General features: G+C 42.6%; 1 protein-coding gene across 1 annotated transcript in view; it reads left to right on the top strand.

Annotated features, from left to right (window-relative positions):
• Positions 1-420: 420 nt before the first annotated feature.
• PDE1A (phosphodiesterase 1A) overlaps positions 421-18,680 on the top strand; it is a 208,343-nt gene continuing 190,083 nt past the window's right edge. Inside the window, exon 1 of the mRNA XM_054971362.1 lies at positions 421-524. Within this exon, the coding sequence (XP_054827337.1) occupies positions 421-524 (104 nt within the window). The remainder of the gene's footprint in view (positions 525-18,680) is intronic.

The following is an 18,680-nucleotide window of genomic DNA, read 5'->3' as shown; positions in this document are numbered from 1 at the left end:
GTGCATTTTGAGAACTCAGCTGTGCATATAACAGCGCACAGAACTCCAGCGACTGAATTGCAACAGAGAGGAGTGGTGGAGGTCTTAAGAGTGGGGGGACAGAGCAGAGAGAGCACCCACTGGGACATTTGCTGGCTCACTCGTGTGGATTACTGCTTATTTGAGGTCAGAAGAGCTATACGCTTAAAGGGCTGAGTTGGGGTGGGGGGAGAGGTCAGAGCTTAGATTTGGTTACCCGAGTGAATAAACGTTTGAGGCAGAAGCTTTGGCTTGCTCTGTAATCCTGATAGATTTGGGGAGAGATCAGAGCAGCTGCTGTCTAACATGCACGGACCTTCTGGCATTTGCTGTGGACTGGAGAAGACTCCGGCTTCCTGTTGAGCTTGATTTTTAATTCTTTTGCCGCGGGACAATTTAGCCATGGGGTCCACAGGTACCGAGGCCACTCAGGGACTGGACAGTGCTCCTTTAAAGTACCCGATAGGAGGACACACTGAGAAAATGTGGCAACGGCTCAAAGGGATGTGAGTACCAATGCCTCTTCTCTGTATTTTTCACCATCTCTCAGAAAAAATCGGCTGTCCGTTCTCAATATGACTAACATGCAAAAGGCAAAGTTTGTTTGTTTTTTTAAAACAGGCATGATATTTAGAATGCTGGAAGAACTGATCGTGTATGGTGAATATGTGGGGTGAGGGTGTTGCATGGAAAAATGGAACCATGCCTTCCCGGCGTACAGGGCAGTAAAGTAGCTACTTCTGGCTTCTGATACGTAGGACACTGAACAGTCAGTATGGCATAATGTAACAGATTGGAGAGAACCCTGTTCAAATGCTCTATCATGTAACATACTGGATGATCTTGGGCCAATCACCCTTTCTCACACATAGCCTAAGTTATCTAACAGGGTGGTTGTTAAGATAAATGTTTGTGTGTATGTGGGGAGGGGGAGCAGTTCATGCTGCTCTGAGCTCATTGGGGGAAGAGTGGAATAAAAACTTGGAAAATGTTACCTATTAAATATTCGAGAGCTGATGTCTAGTTTACTGTTGCATGAGGGGCAACAATATTACTCAAAGGGTCCTTCTGTAGTGATTTTAGGTCATACGAAGCAAGTTTGTACCTCAGGAAAGTGTAAAACGGGTCACAGTGTGGATGGAGCATGTCTGGAGTTTCTTGGATATGTGCTATAATTGTGTCTGTTGATCAGAAGTTGCTCGTAGATTCTTTTCAAACAGGATTTCCCAATGGTGAGAAGCTGGGTTGGGAAGGGAAGAGAGGAAACGGCAAAAAAGATCCAGTTTTTCTCCTCGGCCCTACTTGGGAGATCAATTGGTTATAACTGGAGAGTCTGGGGACATTTGTGGTTGGCCAGAATGTAATGGTGGGCTTCCATCCTTTTGGCAGGAGGGGGAAACACACAGAGGGGATGAACTTCTGGAAGGACCTCTGGAGAACAATGTTTGGGGCATCTTGTTTGAAAGCAGGGGTCCTCAATGTTGTTGAGAGCCAGTTTGGTGTAATGGTTAAGAGCGGCGGGACTCTAATCTGGAGAATTGGGTTTGATTCCCCACTCCTCTGCTTGAAGCCAGCTGGGTGACCTTGGGTCAGTCACAGCTCTTCCAGACCTCTCTCAGCCCCACCCACCTCACAGGGGGATTGCTGTGAGGATAATGATGACATACTTTGTAAACTGCTCTGAGTGGGTGTTAAGTTGTCCTGAAGGGCCGTGTATAAATTGAATGTTGTTGTTATTATTATTATTATTGAACCTGTGGGTGCTTTTGGAATGTAGAGAACAGACATGAGCACCACAGCAAAATGTCTCCTGGAGGGGGAAACTTGGCCCAATCACAGAATGTTGGGAGGTTCCAAAGAACGTTAAATACTTCCAAGCCAAGGATACTTCTGCAGTAGAGGTAGCTGTTCAGGTGTTCTCTGGAGGCACAAAGGTGATGCCTCCTAGGCTCTTCTGAAAACTTCCTGCTTCAATGAAGTGGAAGAAACCCAAGGTTGACTCTTTGCTTGGAGGAAGAGATACTTTGGGGAAGAAGCAAGCAGGCACCTGGAAATACGTTCACAAGCTCCTTTTGGGAATCTCTTTGGGAACTTGATTAGACAATAACCTCTTGTATGTGTTTTTCTAGAATATATAAACCTGTTTCTGTTTTGTGCACAACATGCTGGCTAGTTTATAGGTCGAAGTCAAAGGGCTGGCTTACATATATTTTCATCCTCTGCTGACTGCAGCAGTTAGGGAAGAGCTGCATGACTGAGTTGGGAATACAGTTCTGGAAATAAAAGCATCTCTTTGCATCTCCTTAGACACCGTACTTTTTAATGGAGCCAGTTCATACATTCAGTTCTCCAAATATACAGTCAGTGGAATCCAGTGATTAACTTGCAAGTGTGAAGTAGGGCCATTGCCTGTCTGTTACTCGGGGGAAGACCTCATTCTCCAAACTTTAGTAGCTCCTTAAAATTCATTGCCGTCTTTTACATAATTGCTTTAGATTAGCCGTGCAATGGGAACATTGCAAAGGCTTATGTAGGTTCTATCCACATTGTCAACAAAAACAGAAGGCTTGAAAGAACGTATAGGAAATTAGATGCAGTGTGGCTGTTCCAGTAATCTGAAGATTGTGATCTTTTCTTCTTAAGGGGAAGTACCCTTAAGGCTTTTCTTTTTGAAACAGCTCTGTGTAAAGCAGTGGAATTGTGCAATTTATCAGCAGAAGGTGCAGTTCATGATAGGATAGGGAAAGATTAACTAGTGAACGGGTGTTAAAAGCAAAACTAGAAATGAAGGGACTTAATGGTAAAGACTGCTGGAAATAAGGACTGTATCTGGAACAAGCTCACTCATGCAATAGTTTGCAGACAGCTAGGGTTAGTTCTGATTAGACATGGGCATGGACAGAAAAAAACCCGAATATGGTGTTCATTGTTCATTCCCATCCATGAACAACGAACAATGAACATTGACGAACATGACTTGTTCATGAACATGTTTGTTGTTTGTTGTTCATGGGAGCCAGCAGGCTCTTCTCCAGCCATCAAGATCCCTACCACACCACTCCCAGAAACCCTACCTGAGCAGGCAGCAGGAAAGGTACCAGTAATAAATAATAGCTTGGCCCAGAGCCTGGCAGCAGCCCTGGAACTTGAAGAGGTAGATCCCTATCCCACCACACACAAAGAAAATTCAAGCTCCAATGCACTCTCCCTGTCTCTCTCTCAAAATGCCAACAACAACTGTCTCTCCCTCACTGTCTGCAAAACCAGAGCTGGTAGCCCCCCTCCCCCCTGCTCTTTGCTTCCTTGTAACAAATTTGGAGTTCCACACTTGAAAGGAAGACCTGCCAGTCAAGCTAAATTGGGCTTAGATTGGAGTTTCCAGGCAACAGCAGGAGTTCAGACAGAGTTCAGGCAGTCCCTGCCTCTGGATGCCATGGGAATTGATTGCAGGTGCCAGACTGTCTGGCTTGATGAACAGCAATGAACGAGGCTTGCAACGACCACCTGTTCATTTAGAATGGGGCCTCATGAACAGCTTGTTTGCGAACAGCAGATTGGGCTGTTCGTGGCTTTTTTTAGTTTGTATTGCTGTTCATGCCCATCTCTAGTCCTGATTCATTTCAGCTTTTCATTGGGAATACCAGGACCATGAGAGAAACAAACCATGAGGTTCTGCCCTTGAATGGAAGGCCTGAGCCATTAAAGACTTACAAAGTTATAGTTTTGCTCTTCTAAGGTACTATCAGCATTTCCAGCCAGGGAAGCAAAGAAGGAGTTAGGGTGTAGGGGTGAGATCAAAGAAACCAAGGTTCAAGCCCTACCCCCAGCCCTGAAGGTCTCCCAGTTTAATCTACATTACGGGGTTGTTGTGAAGATTAAATGAAGGAGGAGAGAACCGTATAGGCTTCTCTGAGCTCTTTGGAGGGGGGTGGGGAGTCATCTAACTTCTCCAAAGTTTGGTGTTTTCACTAGCTTGCAATGACTCCTGTAAGGTCAATGTACAGGTGCCCTGTGGGTACCTGCATGGATATCCTTAATTATCTGGCAATCCGTTCCCATTTTGAAACTCTTGTAATATACTATTTACATTAGTTGCTGTATGATCAGTAGCTTGAAGTGAAGTAGCAGATGGGAGCATTACCTGGATGGCGGAAGACTGGCATTGAACTCTGTGTACCTTTGTGTGTGTGTGTGAATCTAACAAGAAACTCCTCTGACTTGAAGCTGCACTAAAGAGGGACTGTCAGGGCAATCTGATGCTGAAAGACTCCAGTGCATTGGAGTAACTCTGCATCAGATTGTATGGTGTGTGATGCATTGTATAGGGTACAAGGCTTTCATCAAGGACACCTAGTTTCAGATCTCTGCTCACCCACAAAGTCTGTTGAAAATAAGAGGTACTCTGCTGGACCAGCTCAGTAGTCCATCTAGTCTAACATTGTTCACAAAGAGGCTAACCAGTTGCCCAGCTCTGGAAGGCTAAGAAACAGTTTGCAGGGGCCAAGGCCTTCCCCTGATGTTACCTCTTAGCACCAGCATTTAGAGGATTACTTCTTCTGAAGGTGGAGCCTCCCGTTTTTCACTATGGCTAATAGCCATTGATGGCTCTCTCCTCCGTCAATCTGTTGAATTCCTTCTTTCCATCCAGCTTGGGCACCTGGGCAAATGGCGTTTGCTTCTTCACCACAACTGGGATTCTGAACCTGGATTACATAGTTTAGAATTCTGTTTGGTGCAGAAAACAGAAACAGGGCCCTGCCTTGGGACATTATGGCAAATTAAGCAAGGTTCGAGTCCAGTAGCACCATAAAGACCAACAAGATTTCCAAGGTATAAGCTTTTGAGAGTCAAAGCTCCTTTTGTCCAATACTGATTAATGGAGCTTGACACTTAAAAGCAGGACTTTTTTTCAGCAGGAATGCGATGGAGCGGAGTTCTGGCACATCTTGAAAATGGTCACATGGCTGGTGGCCCCACCCCCTGATCTCCAAACAGAGGGGAGTTTCGATTGCCCTCTGCACCGAGCGGCAGTGCAGAGGGCAATCTAAACTCCCCTCTGTTTAGAGATCAGGGGGCGGGGCCACCGGCCATGTGACCATTTTCACCAAGGGCGATTTAAACTTTAAAAAACTCCCCCCTTGTTCCAGCTGACCCACAGTGACGTCATTGTGTGGTCCTGAGTTCCACCACTGACTTCCACCATCTCTTTTCCCAGAAAAAAAGCCCTGCTTAAAAGCTTATACCCTGTAAATCTTGTTGGTCTTTAAGGTGCTATTGGACTCGGATCTTGCTCTTCTACTGCAAACCAACATGGCTACACATCTGAAATTATCGCAAACTGGAGTACGGCTGGAAGCTTCCCAAAGCAGGATGTTTTCAGTTATGCTCTGCACATGAGGGAAAGAGAGAGCGCATGAACGGGGCTGCATGTTCTCTGTCATCCGACTGACGGGGGTTGATCACGTCATCTGAATTTGCCATTTCTCTTTCTCCCTTATTTAACGTCTAGTCGAACACAATGGACGGTGTGAAATAAACGTGTTGCAGTTGCTCCACACCATCTCACCTCATTGAAGGAATCAGGGCAAGGCAATGCAGAGCCCCGTGTTGCCATTTCCCTCCTACCACTCCACTCCGCAATGTTTGAAGCCACTTCCATAGGCGGAACATTTTTTAGGCTAGCGGAAGGCACCAGGCTTTGCTGATGGGAGCAATGGGATCTCAGCTCCTGTCTTAAACAAAACGTTAGAACACAACCAACAGTTCCCCTCCAAATGATCACTTTTCAGTACAGTAATTATAAACAAATTTAATAAAGTGCTAATGTTGGGTAACATGCCATATATAATAAATTTAACTACTACAAACTACTAACAAACAGTCTATAAACTACAGCCAGTCAATAAATAACAAGCATGATGAATAAATAGCAATCCAGAATCCAGTTAGTAAACAAATCTTTCAGTAAGCATACATTTCATGTCACGAACAATAATTCAAAGTTTCACAGTCAAAGTGTCCATAAGAAGTAATCAATGAAATTCATATAACGGCCAGCCACTCCCTCCACAGGAATCTGTGGTATAACTGCCCGTAGCTCAAGCAGAGGTCCAATAAATCCTGGGAGTTGCTGGCAAATTTTCAGCCCAACAAATGGCTGGCAAAAGAGTGTTTCGTCATGCAGGCTTTCTCAGGGGTTACCGTATGGATAGTGGAACATCTTCAAGCTCATAGAAAATATCTGGTCTGGTCTGGTATCAGCGGCAGCAATGTCCGTAATTGTGCCTCTTGTTTTGTAGACTTAAACAAAATGTTATCCAAACAAACAAGGAAAGGGACAAAGAACAGTGGACGCTTCAAAATAACGACTTAAATACTGAGTTACTCGTGCTTTAGAGTTTTCATGGGGGTCTCTAATGCCGTAAGCATTTGCTCCGAGTATTCTTGTAAAGCATGTTTTTTTTAAAAAATAAGGAAATTATGCTCATTTTAAGATCATTTGATGAGAATATTTGCTGTTGATAAAATTAGTAGCAGCTCAGTTGATTCAATGAGGTAAAAGCCAGGATGTATCAAGGAAGGTAGTATTGGTTGGGTGTATTTTGGCGGATGGATGTTTTTCCCTGTGACTAATGTATAAAGGAATGAGTAAAGGGAAATTACATAGCTTCAGGAAGAGGATCATTAATTTTGGGATTGGTCTTCAAAGGGTATACTGTACAGGTTTTCCTGTAAAGAGAACTGGTCATGTTGTTGTCTCACCTGCAAAATAAGCTCCGCTTCCTCCAGCCTTCATAATGTGTTTGACAGACTTATCAGTCAAATCAGATCTCAGTCATCTATTTTGTTCTTCTTCCACTCATCTATCAGGCTGTCTACCTTTTTTATTTTTGAAGCATCACATGAACATCTATTCATTTAAAAAAAAACACTTTGAAATCAAAAGACCTGCAAAAAATCAGTACAGGAATGGGTTGATGACATTCCAAACACTGACCAATCTATGCTGTACATCTGCAAAATGGTTGAACCATTTTTCCAAGAGCTTGACCCCGGTCAGGAAACTATATGTCTTTAAACAGAACAGGCTTTCACAGTGGCTCAGCTGTTCAACAGAATATGTCTTTAGTCTTTCAAAGCTGGCCCTGTGTGTGGTCCTTCAAAGATTTCCTCTGGAGAGCTAAAGACAAACAAAACATGCTACGCTAAAGGCAGCTGTTTTCTGATAACAGAAATTTCTCGGTGGATTTCCGCCATTTTTTTCTGATCTGCGACACTTTTTTATGAAGCATTGGTCCATAAGGCCATCTGGGAGATGAAACTGCGTTAACTTTTCTGACTTGCAAATGGGTTTAAATTGATCTTTTAACAATGTGGGTCAGCAGTGTATTTCGTACAGATAAGAGATACCAATGCTGCTTTCTAGCATCAACATGTTATACCCGTATTCATTAGAGGCGTTGATTCCTTGTCAGCCTTGCTGATTTAAGTATATTGAATTGGTTATTTCCCTACACAGAGGACTTAGATATCGTTTCTCTCAAAAATTCTGTGACTATACCCTGCTGATATTGGACACATCGAGGACAGATGTTTACAAGTTGAAAGTGATTTATGGTGACCTTGTAGGCGATTTCAAGGCAAGAGACTAACAGAGGCGGTGGTAGCAACCCTTGTCAATCTCTGCATCCTCTTTGGTGGTCTCCCATCCAAGTACTAACCAGGGCTGACCCTGCTTAGCTTCTGAAATCTGACAAGATGAAGCTAGCCTGGGCTATTTCTCCTAGAATATTTAGTTCATTAACTCTTTGTCCTATTTGGGCTTTTAAAGACCTTTTTTTTTACATTGCTGTTCTTCAGTGGTAAAGAGGGATTCAGACTTCTCAAAAAGAATACTTTGTGTGCAGAAGGTCGCAGGTTCAATACCTCACATTTCCAGTTAAAAGGATCGGATAGGTGATGAGAAAGATCTGAGATCCTGGAGGTAAAACTACTGCCCGTCAGAGAAGACAATACTAACCTCAATACACCAGTGATCTGACTCAGTGGCCCTACTCACAACCTCTTGTGGGCATGAATGTGCTGGCCTTACCTCCACATGACTGCTGGGTTGTCTGCATGTTGCATACATGTGGAGGAAGTATCCACATGTAAGCTCCATCTCTAAGATTGGGGACGTTGCTTTCTAAAAATTTCCAAGCACGGATAGGGAATGTTTATAGACTGGGAGTCTACAGGTGGGTGGGGACATGGTGGGTGCCATTGGGTGATGGTGTTATATCACTTCCATCGAAAACCTGGAAGTGATGTCATGCCTCTCTAGGAGTAGCTGAAAATCTATGATAAAACGAGAGTTTTTGGTGATTCCTAAAGCAGTGTGACATCACTTCGGTTTTCCCTGGAAGTGACACAACGTTGTTATGCCAACTGAGGCTTTAATTTTTGTTTCTCATTGGCCACTGGATTGGCAGTTTGCAGTGGGAGCTGGGGGTGGGAAATCTTTCATCCCGAGCGGGTAGATCGTAAGCCTAAGTGTATGTATGGACAATTCCTCTGTGTGTTGGTGCTGTGTGATCACATGGAGGTGGAGAGCAGAGCCTACACATTGCTACACATTGTTAGCTCTTTCTCTCTGCATGTCCAAACAACATCATAATAATAACAACATGGGGAAGGATCGTGTGTGTGTGTGTTTGTGGGAGCTACTATAAAGCAGCTTCATGTGTTTGTTATTGCCAAGGCTGGCTGAGATGACCATCAAAACTATGGGAGATAATTCCTACTTTTTAATTTACTGTGAATTACTCAAACATAATAGTAATGTGGATATAAGGATTTTCATGCCCCTTCCTCCTTTGTATTTGTGAATACATATGCATCTGATGAAGGCCCAATTAAAACTAACAGGGTCCACATGTTTTTAAAATGTACCCTCAGATTGACTCTAAGACATCTTGGCATTGTCCACAAACACACATGCAGTGAATTTAAATCTGGAATTTGTTTAAACAAAACAACCTCCATGGGGGGGCCCTCCCTGGAATTAATATTATGCGCATATTGTTTTGTAAAACAATAAGTTCAGTCCATAGCACATGTTTATTGAAAATAGCTGAGATGAGGAAGGGAGAAGAAAAATAAATTCCTCCACGCCCAACTTATACTGGTACATCAGCACCTTCCATGAAGTTTGCAGAGGCTTTGCACGCCTAGATGACCCTATCAGTGCCTCTTATTAATTTTCTGCAGTGAAACCGCAGTGGCATTCCTGCCAAGTAGTCTTTCTTGGTTGCTGTTGGCAGCTTAATACTTTAATGAGTCAATTGCTACAATCTTTGGTCATTTCAGAGCTTTTCCAGATGTCACTGAGAGCAGGTCTTCAGGATGTGAACAGCCATTTCCTCGGCCACAATCTCATGGAGGTCAGCAGTAAATCAGATGTCTCCTTGGGGATGAATGGGAAAAAATTAGCCCCAGGGAGGCATCTGATTAACTGTTAGCCTTTATATTCTCCAAGGGAATGTGGCCATTGCTTCTGCTTCTCTGTCCCAGTAGCTCTTAGTACATCCCGAAAGCTCTCTACACCTAATGACATGGAACCCAATTGAGTCTGCAACATGTCTTGTGTTCCCTTTTCAGATTCTACAAGATGGAGACTGCTGTTTTCCCATTGTACCCTGTTACTTTGCCACCACTTTTGCTTTTTAGTTTTTGGACTAAACATACAGCCTGATAAAGAGTTCTGGGGAACTCAAAATCTTGATGTCTAATATTTTGATTAGTCCTAACAAAAATAGAATCACATGACTTTTGTTTTTAAAGTTTTCCTGGACTTGTGTGTGTGTGTGAGACTACCTTGTTTATTAGTTTAAGTCACTATCTTTTTTTCAAAGTCCCATCTTGGAGCATAGATAACATATAAATCAAGCTGGTGGTGGGAGAAATTGGGGGACGACAATATTCTCATTGTCATAACAATGTGCAATGTTACTTCCATCACAAAACCAGAAGTGATGTCATTGTATCTGGGCACCTCTCTAGGATTCGGCCAAAACTCTATGGTCAAACTGTAGCATTTTGGGCAAATCCTAGAAGGTTGCCCTGCTGCGCGGATGTCAGGTCCGGTTTTGCCCTGAAAGTGACATTGTGCATTGGTGTGATGCTGAAAAGAATGTCCATTTTTTCGTCTGCCAGCCTTTCAAGCAGCAGTAGAAAAAGTGGTGGCTCAGGCCAGGAGGTCTCCCACTATAATGGGAGACCAGGCCTCCCTAAGTCCAGGCACGGGAAGGATTAACAAATAGACGCTATGTTATATCTTTAATTATCTGCTCATTTGCATTCATTGATAGCAGAAACACCACAGAGAATGTGATGTTTCATTCAGACAATGGAGGCAGTGCTTCATAACAGCACTTTAAGAAAGTGCTATATTACTGCACAATTAGGGGAGAGGCCATGGCTAAGTGGCAGAACATCGGTTCTGCATGCAGAAGGTCCCAGGTTCAGTCCCCGGCATCTCCAGTTAAAAGTATCAGGTAGCAGGTGACTTGAAAGACGCCTCCTTGATATCCTGGAGAGCTGTTGCCAGTCACAGTACGGACCTTGATACAACAAGAGTCTGCCATAACATAAGAAAACTATTAATCAAAATCATAACACACTTCAACTTCTTCTGCAGATGTTTATCTCATTAGATTTAATGAGGGCACTTGCACTTATTTTCTTTTTTATTATATATTATTTTATTTTAAAAAAGCAGAATGATAATGTTGGGGGGGTACAGAAAAGAAAAAAGAGGGGTTATATAAACTTGTACTTATTTTCAAAGAAACCCAAATTTAACAACAGCAATCAGGTAAGGTTAATGACATTATTTTCAAGAATAATTTATTGAACATAATTAGGACAGAAAAATGAGAAACGTTCTGAAATTATGTACGCGAGTGAATGTATGATAGAGATGGCAGGTGATTTTGACTGAAGAAATAAAAGCTCAGAAATTTGATGGACAGATTAAGTAAAAGCTCAGAACTTTGACTGACAGATAAGCAAGTATTGGATTGATAGATTCGCAGGATTAACATCTTTCTTTTCAGGCAGACAGAGTCATCCACCACTAGCCCCTTTCAGTCTCTCTATGGCTGCTTCCCTGTGGAGATCCCCCTCCCCTGCTGTTCTGAGAAGCTTTCACACAACATTGTGCTCTTTCTGTGAGTGATTCCGCACATGTTGAATAATGCACTTCCAATCCTCTTTATAGATCGTTTGGAACGGATTTTTTTGTGTGCAGAACAAAAAATCCACCTCAAACGATTGATAAAGTGCATTGAAAGTGCATTATCCAACATGTGCGGAATCAGCCATGACAAGCCTTCTCCTTCCATCTTAAAGTCCCAGGGTGGCTGCAGAAACAGCATCCCTGTGAAAACTCTGCCTACCACCAGTCCACAGAAGGCAGAGCTTAGTGCCACAGCCACCTTCAAAATGGGGGCACTGGCATTTCCCTCATACTTTAGCCTTTCAATAGGGCCCTTTTAAAAACAACTGAGCCATGGATCAGCTGTTATCTGTGGCTCAGCTTTTGGGGGGGCAGGAAATTGCCAAATGATGAGGGGGATCTAACAAGATTCTTGTTGGGTCAGTGCTTCTATGCCAACATGACAAGGCGGAAAGGGGTTCAGGAGGGGCAGTGATAGCAGTAAATGGTGTGCAGAGTTGGGCCTTGCGGACACTGTCCCAACACCTCCATCTTGCTCACTGCTGCTTCCACAATGGAGCTGGTTTTTTCCACTTCCCATGTGGAACCAGACTATGAGTTGCTAGTGAATGTTCTTGAGGGGTGGTGATGGTTCAGGCCCCCAATTGCCCAAAAGTGCAAAGAGGAGAGGGAACTGGGCCAGCGCAAGATGGATTTGCGTCCTTTTTCCTGTTGGAAGAGAATCCCGAGTGCCTGCCTGCAGATCTGTTTAAATTAAGGGGAAGGGTTTTTTTAATGTATAAGCTATGTTGAGTCCCAAGCAGGGCATAAATGTTTAAATAAATGAATGAAATGCACCAAGAAAGCCTTAGGCTTTTAATACATTAAACACTATATAGGTTGGAGTAAAGCTTTCCATCAGGTGGGTGAGGGGCTACCTCAGGTGGTTTCCCTCAGATTCTTGGTGGACCCTTCAGGAGCAGATAGCCTGGCCTTCTCCCCCCTCAGGTCTGTCAGTAGCTGCCAGGACTTTGATACTTTTAATGGTTGTGTTAATAGGCAGAAATTCAGTAGCTGACGGTTTCCCATCATTGTAGTTCCTCACCAGTAAAAATAAATAAATCATCAATTGAATTTTTGCTTCTCTTGCAGTTGTTAAAAGTACAGGAATCCTGCCAGGAACTGTAACTGTACCTGCCCCCCACCATCCCAGCTCAATCACATTTTATTACAAGCTGAAACTTTTTTGTTGCATTGTGGCATTTTAAAGATTTTTTTTGGCAGTGTACAGTCTTCCATTCTCAGTTGAAACTTCCTATTTCAACCCCAGGATTTTTGAGACAAGGTTGCATGCCCAGTATGTTCTCAGACACACAGCATTTAAGTGCTTGAAAAATATTTTTCTCTTCCCTTGCTTTTTAAAAACAACCAGCCTGATAGAGAATTTTGGAGAACTCAAAAGCTCGCACAGGTTAGTGAGTCATTTTGGCTGGTCTTAATAAGAGGTAGAGTTGCCAGCCTCCAGGTAGTTGCAACAAACAACTCCGGGAATATATATTAAACCAACAATTCTTTATCTTTGGTGCAAAAGTGCAAAGTGCAAATAACTAGATATAAAAATATACAATAAATACAATAAGATCTTCTGATTCCTGTGTCCAAACATACAATAAATACATTGAAAATATTAGATTTTCTAGTTCCTATGTTCAAACATACAATAAATGCATTGAAAGTTACTAATTTTGTGTCCGAGTCGTTATGAATTTTTTTTTCTCAATATCAATGAAGGTTGCCATAAGATGTCACAATGGGGACTTAGCAGCATGCAAAAAGCAGATGGAGAGTCCCGACGTAGGTAGTGGCTGGAGATCTCCCGGAATTACAACTGGTCTCCAGGCCACAGAGATCAGTTCACCTGGAGAAAATTTCACCTGGAGAAAATGGCTATTTTGGGGGTGGACTCTATGGAATTATGCCATGCCAAGGTCCTTTTCCTCCCCAAACCCTACTTTCTCCAGGTTTCTCCAGGTTTCATCCTCCAGATCTCCAGGAATTTCCCAACTTGGAGCTGGTAACCCTAATAAGAGGTGTTACAGAGCATTGTGAATTTTCAAAGCCATGATAGAAAATGATGGCTAAACTTTATTAAAGGGAAGTATTAAAAGCCATTATATTATCATTGGTTTGATTCTTAAAGCAATCCAAATGACAATAATTCTGCTTTTTATTTGCATTTTCCTTCTCCTAACACAAGAGTTCATTAGAATCAACATCAGAAACCTTGAAATAATTTCTAGGCTTTTTTTTATTCCTTTGTTCATAAGAAATTAATTCCACCAGTTTCATGCATCAGGTATGGCTCATTACTGGATCCTTAAACAAAAACATCTCGCTAAATGAATCAGCTCTGCACATAAAGGAGAATTGGCTGTGTTTTTGCAATGCAAACACCTAGAGACACGTCAGATATTACCAATATCTTGGGAACAAAGCAGATCATGTCACTGTTATCCCTTCTTTGAAAGAAGGTATGTGAATAGACATAAAACCAATGTAAAAAATAATAACACAAACCAAGACCAATAGGAAAGCATCAAGGTTCACTCCTGTGCAACTGAGAATAGGACACTAATGCAGGAATTACTTTACACATGCTTAGCAGCATATTAACTGAAGCCTGGACTTATTCTAGCATTATTTCCCTTCTGAAATAAACAGAACAAGAAGACAATCTGGTTCCACTCCCAGGAGATGAGTCACAGAGTGAGAAGTACGGTGGGTGTCCCCCGCCTTCTTTCTCTGCTTTTCCATTTCCACAAAAATATTAATTCCATTTAAAAATCACACACAATAGATTTATTCTTGAACATCCCAGTTTCATGCTTTTAAAATATGTCTGCAGTTTTTTTAAAAAAAAACTCATAAAAACAATACTTGATTGCAGCATATTAGAAGAGAAAATCCTATTTCTCTGTCTTTTAAAGCCCCGGCCCCGAACTTACCTGGGCCGGTGTTTGCGGGCCTGCACAGCCGGGGGAAGCAAGCAGGAGCAGCGTTTATGCTGGCCCTGCGGAAACGCGCTCGCAGCCTCGGAATGGGAGCCCGGATTGAATGTTCCCAGCCAGCCAATCAGTGCAGCCGTCTGGGAGTTGCAAGGGCGGGAGCCGTTGCCTGACCTGAGTGAACAAGTTTTCACTCAGGTTCTCCCGTCCTCAATATTTTACAGGGCCGCCCCTTGTGACGCAGTCGGCTCCGGAACAGCGATCCCCACCCACCCTCTGCAGGATTTAAGTTAGAGGGTTTAGTATGGTTATACGGTTCTGTTGTGGGTTGGCTGCTGTCTTGCTGTTACAAGTATATTGTTCGTTCCGAGTTGAAGCATTGTTAGGCTTTACGGAAGATATTGCTGGGTTAATTGTCACAACTTTCAGTGGGCGGTTTGGGCGTTGGGCACCGATCCCTTGGGGGGGGGGACAGGGCCTGTGTGCACTGTTTCCCCATAGATGGAGATCCCCATAAGGGGTCTTGGACCAGGCTTGGCAGTGGTAAGCCCAGCTCGGGGGGGGGGGTGACAGAACAAGCCTGCATTCAGGTGATGGGGGACCATGCAGAGGCTACCGCCCAGTGTGGCTCCCTCATCCATCATCCCGTGGTGTCCCCTTTCAGCAGGTGGGCTGATAGGGTGAGGATTCATCGGTTGGCAGGTGGCTCTGCCATTGTTGGGATCCATGCCCTACGCTGCCATGGCTCCTTTATTCTGTAATCAATAAAGTTGTGGCCTATTTTCTCCAAACAAGCGTCAACGTGTTTATTCTGCTTGGTAAACCCTGGCCGTATCAAGCTGGGCCCGCAAGTATGTAGCAGTTGATATACTGCAGTATATTGTTGCATTTCACACTGAGGGGTGGATGGGAGTTAGTGATTCAAATATCAATCATTCGCTTGCAATTGTTTTTGAAACTGCTCTTTTTATTGAAGTGAATGTGGTGATTGATGCAATAGAGTTCCATGTAGTTTGCATTTGTGAAGGTAAACATGACTATGTCATGCAGCTGTTGCTTCAATAGCCTGGATGTAGGGTACAGCTGAATGGCACATGATGGCTGATTCTGCACACGTTGGGTAATGCACTTTCAATGCACTTTATCAATCATTTGAGGTCAATTTTTTGTTCTGCGCACAAAAAAATGATTTATAAAGAGGATTGGAACTGCATTATCCAACGTGTGCAGAATCATTCTTCATGTCATACTGGAGCTAACGGATAGAGACCTGGTCAGTGCTTGGATAGGAGACCTTCTAGGAACACTATGGCTGAGTTCAGACACCATGTGGAATCCTGTGTGTGTTATATACTGTTAAGTTGCTTCTGACTTATAGTGACCCTATGAATTAATGACCTCCAAAATGTCCTCTCATTAATGGTCTTCCTCAGATCCTGCAAATAGAGGCCATGGCTTCCTTTAATGAGTCAAACCATCTTATTTTGGGCCTTCCTCTTTCCCTACTGCTGTCAACTTTTTCTAGCATTATTGTCTTTTCCAGTGAGTCTTGTCTTCTCATGATGTGACCAAAGTACAATAGCCTCAATTTTGTCATTTTAACTTCTAGGGAGAATTCAGGCTTGAACCCACTTGTTCATCTTTTTGGCCATCCGTGGTATCCCTAAAATTCTTCTCCAGCACCAAATTTTGAATGAATCAATTTTCTTCCTGTCAGCTTTCTTCATTGTCCTGCTTTCACATCCATACACAGTAATGGAAAATACCACAGTATGAATTATCTTGATCTTGGTCCCCAGAAACATATCCTTAAGAATCTTTTCAGGTTCCTTCATGGCTGCCTTTCCAAGAATCTCTCTACACAAGACATGCTGAAGTGTAGAGAGAGACAATGCTAGCCGGGAAGGGAAGTTTAAAAAGTGCCAAAGGCTCTGTCAATTTCACCTCTCTACTGAGCCAGCAAAGATCAGTCCTCAGAGATTTTGTTAATTTCCTCTTCCCCTGACAGAGCCTTTGGGGAGGTGAAGAGGAAATTAGCAACCCTCTGAGGATATGCAAGTCCCTGAGGGAATGGGTAGGGATGCAGATTCCCATCAGTGAATCAGTCTCCCACCCAAAATTATGGCTGCTTGTTGGCATAGCTTGAGGAGAGCCTCAATCTTTCCTTCTCCAAAGTATGGCATTGGTAGCTCCTAAAATGGCACACATCTGGGAAGGGTGACCATGGTAATACAATAGTTGCTGTAATCTTCGGCATCTCCTTTTTTGGAATTGGAATGTAGATTGAGTATTCCCAGTCTGTGGGCTGTTGTTTTGTTTTCCATATTTGTTGACATATTCCTGTTAAGATTTTGAGGTTCATGTGACACTATGGTTGATTTTTAATTACGGTTAGTTTGTAAATCCAGGATTCAGTTAGTTGGTGCTACCTCAGATTTGGTTTCTCTTGGCAATTGCTGGTTTCATTGCCTTCAACCTGTACTTTGGGGGGGGCAACCTTGAAGAAGAAGCCACAATTAAACTAGGATGTCTTCATTCATACATCATATGAAACCATGGCCATTTTCACACGTCTTACCGGCCACACAAAATCGCACAAAACTCCTGAAATGACAGTGCCTTCCTGGCGCAATTTCCTGTCATGACTTCAGTTTGTGGCGTGAATTGCACCACAAACCAGAGTCATGATGGGAAATTGTGCCAGGAAGACGCCGTCGTTCTGGAAGTTTTGCGTGATTTTGTGCTGCTGGTAAGATGTGAGAAAATGGCCCATAGTTAAGAATAATAATAAATGAACTTCAGGTCCTGATCAGACTTGAAGTTCAGATCATCAGTGCAGGTTCAGATCATAGTTTGAAGCACCTGAACTAAGCATAGTTGTGAAGTGGCCCGCATTCAACCACCCATACCATAGTTAGATTAATTAGACCATGGTTATGTTCAATGTCTGAAAAGAGTATCAGTTCTATGATGAAAGAAAGGAGGAATAAATAACCTGAAGAAGAGGTTCATTGTAATGGCTGAGACAGAGGAGTGCTTGCCAGAGTTCACAAATAAAGATCAAGTTTTTGTTGCTACTCTTTTGTTTTGTTTTGCTCCCATCACTATTCAGTGCTCCATCTGGCTACTAAAAAAACTTTATTTAAAAGACAAGACTTAAATGCCAGACTGCAACCCAGCTGATGCCAATGACTAAGAACAAACAACATTTACTTCTGCTTTAAGGTAACATTGCATGTTATGAAACTCATAATAAGTTGAGAATGGCTCATTTATACTTCCATGTTTCCCCCTTGTCAGATAAACTTTTGCTCAATTTCATCTCTCACAAAGTCCATTGCTCATTAACTAACCAATAAGACATATTCCCTTCTGTGATGTAAACACAGAGGCTTGTGTTGTTTTGAAGAATAACAATCAAAAGAAAATCCCTGTAACTGTAAAACACAAATTAAGCATTTGACATATCTTCATTTTTTTCTGTGTCCAAAAAAGATCAAGAACTTTTGATGGGTTGATGTGAATTTTGTTTATGTAAAAAAATTTGGAACGAGATCCATCAACCAGTTATTTTTTTGTGGCCTTCCATCCGATTTTTATCACTTCATTTCTGTCTTTGTCCTCTAGCAACTCCAGTAATGTAGCTATCCTTGTTTTTTATAAATGTAATGAGCTATTTTTCCATCCAGCCCTTTGGTCATTCCTCCCAACATCATCTTATATCTTATTCTCTAGACATTTCTGTCTACTTAGAAATACTTGTAAATACTTGCTATATTTTAAAACTTGTCTTCGAGCAAAGTATTTTGTGAAGCTGTTAACAATTATCAGTTAATTGAACATATATTTAAAATTGGACTTTATAAAATGACTCAATCATCTTGATCAAGCTTGGCGCATTTTACACAATCCTATGATAAGAGCTGGATTTTACTTTTACTAACCCATTTGTGGTGGAGGAAAGTCCTGTCAGGTCATAGCTGACTTCTGGTGATCCCTGCTGGAATTTGCAAGGCAAGAGACTAACAGAGGTGGTTTGCTATTGCCTGTCTCTGCAACACTGGTCTTTGTTGAATGTCTCCCATCCACCGGTCTTTGTTGAATATCTCCCAATCCAATGGGAATATCACTCATCCGGGTTCGATTCCTCACTCCTCCACTTGAAGCCAGCTGGGTGACCTTGGGTCAGTCACAGCTTCTAGCTCTCTCAACCCCACCCACCTCACAGGGTATTTTGTTATGGGGATAATAATGGCATAGTTTGTAAACCACTCTGAGTGGGTGTTAAGTCATCCTGAAGGGCGATATATACATTGAATATTGTTGTTGTAATTACTAACCAAGGCTGCTGCTGCTTAGCTTTCAAGCTCTCACTTGGGCTTGCCTGGGCTATCCAAGTCCTAGAAATGTGAAATTTGGGGAGAACGTTCCTTTGGTGATGTAGAGGCTCACTAAGAAGG

The sequence above is a fragment of the Eublepharis macularius genome, chromosome 2, assembly GCF_028583425.1.
Source record: "Eublepharis macularius isolate TG4126 chromosome 2, MPM_Emac_v1.0, whole genome shotgun sequence".
In the NCBI taxonomy this organism is placed as follows: Eukaryota; Metazoa; Chordata; class Lepidosauria; order Squamata; family Eublepharidae; genus Eublepharis; species Eublepharis macularius.
This window is presented reverse-complemented; position numbering and strand designations above follow the sequence as displayed.